The 3,739-nt window shown below is 34.7% G+C and overlaps 1 protein-coding gene across 1 annotated transcript; it reads left to right on the top strand.

Moving 5' to 3' along the window:
* Positions 1 to 2,222: 2,222 nt before the first annotated feature.
* On the top strand, positions 2,223 to 3,496 carry LOC105767856 (NAC transcription factor 25). The gene is made up of 3 exons (XM_052629937.1): positions 2,223 to 2,427; positions 2,566 to 2,846; positions 2,942 to 3,496. Exons 1-3 carry the CDS (start codon positions 2,223 to 2,225, stop codon positions 3,494 to 3,496), a joined length of 1,041 nt encoding a protein of 346 aa, XP_052485897.1.
* Positions 3,497 to 3,739: the final 243 nt, after the last annotated feature.

The following is a 3,739-nucleotide window of genomic DNA, read 5'->3' as shown; positions in this document are numbered from 1 at the left end:
AAAAATAGTAAGCCACCTTTAAAAAACCGCCAATCGTTCTCCCTTTTTTTTATTGATTTTTTTCCTCCCCCTCAATGAAGGGAGAGGCCTCTATTTATAGTTGAGCCTCCCAAAATCCAATGGTACAGATCAATTACATCAACGGCTAAGATTAAAGGGTATCTACAAATTAAATCTCTAAGATTACAAAATCATATCTTCCAAGATTGCATATCATATCCAAGATTGCATATATCATATCTAAGATTGCATATCCTTGAAGATTATGTTTCCATAAGCTTGTAGATGGACCTTCAACCTTTTTAAGTAATGGGCCATTCCGATCGGGCCAAATGATATAATTTTGTACTGGACTTAGACTTTATTTTATTATTGTGAGCCCAGGCTAAAATTGGGTATTACAATCTTAACAAGCATTAAACTCTTATATATTAAAAGGCTTGCATAGGTAAAGAGTGTGGAGAATTTTAGCATTTATTTTGTAATTTAAAACTTGTTTTTCAGAGTGCATTTTGTAAGTAATAAAATGAGTCACTTGGTTTTTATCCTAAATTTTTAGGGGAAAACTTAAAGGAGAGTTATCTAGATCTTAGGTACCAAATTGAGGTTGTTAATCTAGTGGTTGTCAATGCTTGTAATCACTTGTTGTATGAGGTGTTAAATAGTGGATTATCTCTCTATGCAAGGCCTTATAGATATAGGAAAACTGAACTGTGGAAACACGTCAAGTGTATATTATTTTTCTACTTTGTTCTTCACCAATACCTAAAGTAGTGGGCAGCACTGCTTCTGACACTGCTCAATTTGTACTTACAATTATTGATTTTAGACCTAATAAATTTAATTAAATTTTGATACATAATTCTGAAAACTTTTCATGTTTGGACTCAAAATTGGTTGGATTCACTCATTTTCATTGTTTGCATTATAAAATATTTTTAAAATATGTTAACATTAATATTTTACTCACAATTTAAATTACTTAAATTCAAATCAAATTAAATTAAACTAAAATTAAAAAAATAAAATTATTTCAATAAACCATTCGAGATAGAAACAAGTATAGAGGGAAGTGGATGGTAGAGCCAAAGTATATAATTGGATCAAGCGCAGGACAAATTATGTATGAAATTAGAAAGATGAAGATGAAGCTCAATCAAAATAAGATATTGCATACCAAGTAGGTTTAGCCATAAATTGTTTATGGTCGACAGTCATTCTTGACCGACACTCTTGTTCTTCTTCAACAATTTTCCCTTTAAATAAACATCTTATCATCAAAATATTTTTATTAAGGTCCAATCACTCTCGTTCTTCATATGTAGCAATAATAAGTGCAAAAATCTTTTTGCCAGTCCATTTCACAAATGCTCTTTTGTCCATATATAACCCTAAATTTTTGGAATTAGTATTCCTTCGGTCACCTCGATTTTTGGAATTATTATTATTATTTCTCTGTAGCCTCTTGATTGGCAAATGCTTATGGGGTTAAGCAAAAAATCTTGGGGCAAAATCAAATTATAAAGTTGATAATCATAATTTTATTATTCTTAGACAATCAAAGTATAAAATTAACTTAAATTTGTAAGATTTTAAAGGTGGCCCCTAATCAAGACAAGTAAGTGTCACAAAAACATGATCGAAATTAATGAGGTAAGTATCCTCTGTAAGTTCATTATTCTCATGTCTCGTAAAATAAGCCAATACATTGGCACTTAGCATTAGCAGACAATATCAAAGGGGGGCTCCAATGCACTGGGGGCCTTAGGTTCCAACCCTAATATATATACATGACTGACTGCTGAAATCAGTTGTAGATTTGGCCTAGTTATGGTATGATGACGTGAAGTACTTGGAACCGGTTTGGCATACACATTGTGACAAAACATGCCTATCCAAGAATTTCTGTTCCAAACAGGATTCAAATATATCGACAAATCCGTAGCTTTCCAATCTCTTTCCATGAAATTTTACAAAAAGGTTTTTTTAGCCAATTTTTTTTTATTAATAGCCTTAAACAACGTCCACATCTGCATGGAGATATATGTAGAGGAACCACCCTATATAATCTTTGCACGGTACTCTTCCTATATTTACAACTATTTCCAATCGATAGTATCGGTGGAGAGATCATTAATCCCTAGGGTTCTTTTTCTTTTCTTTTTAATTTTTCGTCCATTATTTGATCATCATCTCCAACTCCAAGAATAATAGTAATAATAATGTTGGGTGGCTCTTCAATGGAGGAAATACCAGCTGCTGGTAATAACTCATCGGAGATCCAGCTTCCTCCAGGTTTTAGATTCCACCCTTCTGATGAAGAGCTCATAGTTCATTACTTGAAAAACAAAGTGACTTCCAACCCTCTTCCGGCTTCTATTATAGCTGAGATTGATTTATACAAATATAATCCATGGGAGCTTCCAAGTATGTATATGCATATGTATACTAATTAGAAAGGGTTCTTGTAAACTGTACTGATTAGTTCTATCTGGTTTGTTTATTTGTGATCTATCTATCTATCTATCTATCTATCTATCTATCTATATATATATATAGTTAAAGCTTCGTTCGGAGAAGATGAATGGTTTTTTTTCTCTCCAAGAGACCGGAAGTATCCAAACGGGGCGAGGCCTAATAGAGCGGCAGCTTCGGGGTATTGGAAGGCGACGGGGACGGATAGACCGATCCTAACGTCGTGTGGAACCAAGAGTATTGGAGTGAAGAAAGCTCTGGTATTCTACAAAGGACGTCCACCTAAAGGGACCAAGACAGAGTGGATCATGCACGAGTATAGGCTGCTTGAAACCATGATTTGGACTCCCAAACGAAAAGGGTCTATGAGGGTAACAACTAAGACCATGTGGACCGTATAGCTAATTTATGTGATGAATTATGAATGATGATAATCGATTTTCTTTTCTTTTTTTTATGTTAACAGTTAGATGATTGGGTGCTTTGTCGAGTGAGGCAAAAAGCCAGCATACAAAGGAACAGTTGGGAAGATAGAAATATTAGCAGTCATGAACCAGCTGATAGCTTCTATGTCCCCAATTCCATTGAGCCATGGCCTTCCAACACAAAGCACAACGTTGAAATGGGCAAAACCTACCTATTCAATGACTGCCCTATGTTGCCTTTCATTTTTGCATCTCAAGACCTTCCTTGCTTCGACACAACCTCCAGCATTAGCTTCCAAAGCAGTGACAAATCTTGCACATCCCTCCAGGAAGCCAATTCTGGCAACAACAACATGCAGATTTCATTTTCGTCCCTACAAAACCTGTTTAACCCTTTGAAAAGAGAGTCCATGGAGGAAGGTAGTTTTGTCCCAACCAGCTGTAAGAAGCTCAAGAATACTGAGAAAGATTGCAGTGAAGTGAACTTTTATAGATCAAACCATTTGGAAAACAGTGATTCTAGTCCACATCAATGGAATCCAATGATGCAGTATGATCAACAACTTAATTTCCCGGATTTTACTGAAACTGACTAAAGAAAGCATGGGATTATACATATGGGGTAAAAAAAGGTGTACATAAAATAATCAATGGTTTCTATAGTTTGTTGAGGTGAAGGTGTGCAGTTAGATATACAGTAGTTTCTACTTACGGCCCGGGTGGAGATGATACATTTGTACGTAAATTACTAGGGTGATTTCGAGATCTTCATTTATCTTTATCTATTAAAAATTTCAGATTGTAATTGGATCAATGTACATACATAGTATTACAAGTAC

The sequence above is a fragment of the Gossypium raimondii genome, chromosome 4 (assembly GCF_025698545.1).
Source record: "Gossypium raimondii isolate GPD5lz chromosome 4, ASM2569854v1, whole genome shotgun sequence".
In the NCBI taxonomy this organism is placed as follows: Eukaryota; Viridiplantae; Streptophyta; class Magnoliopsida; order Malvales; family Malvaceae; genus Gossypium; species Gossypium raimondii.
The sequence above is the reverse complement of the archived record's forward strand: the minus strand, read 5'-3'. Positions and strand labels throughout refer to the sequence as shown.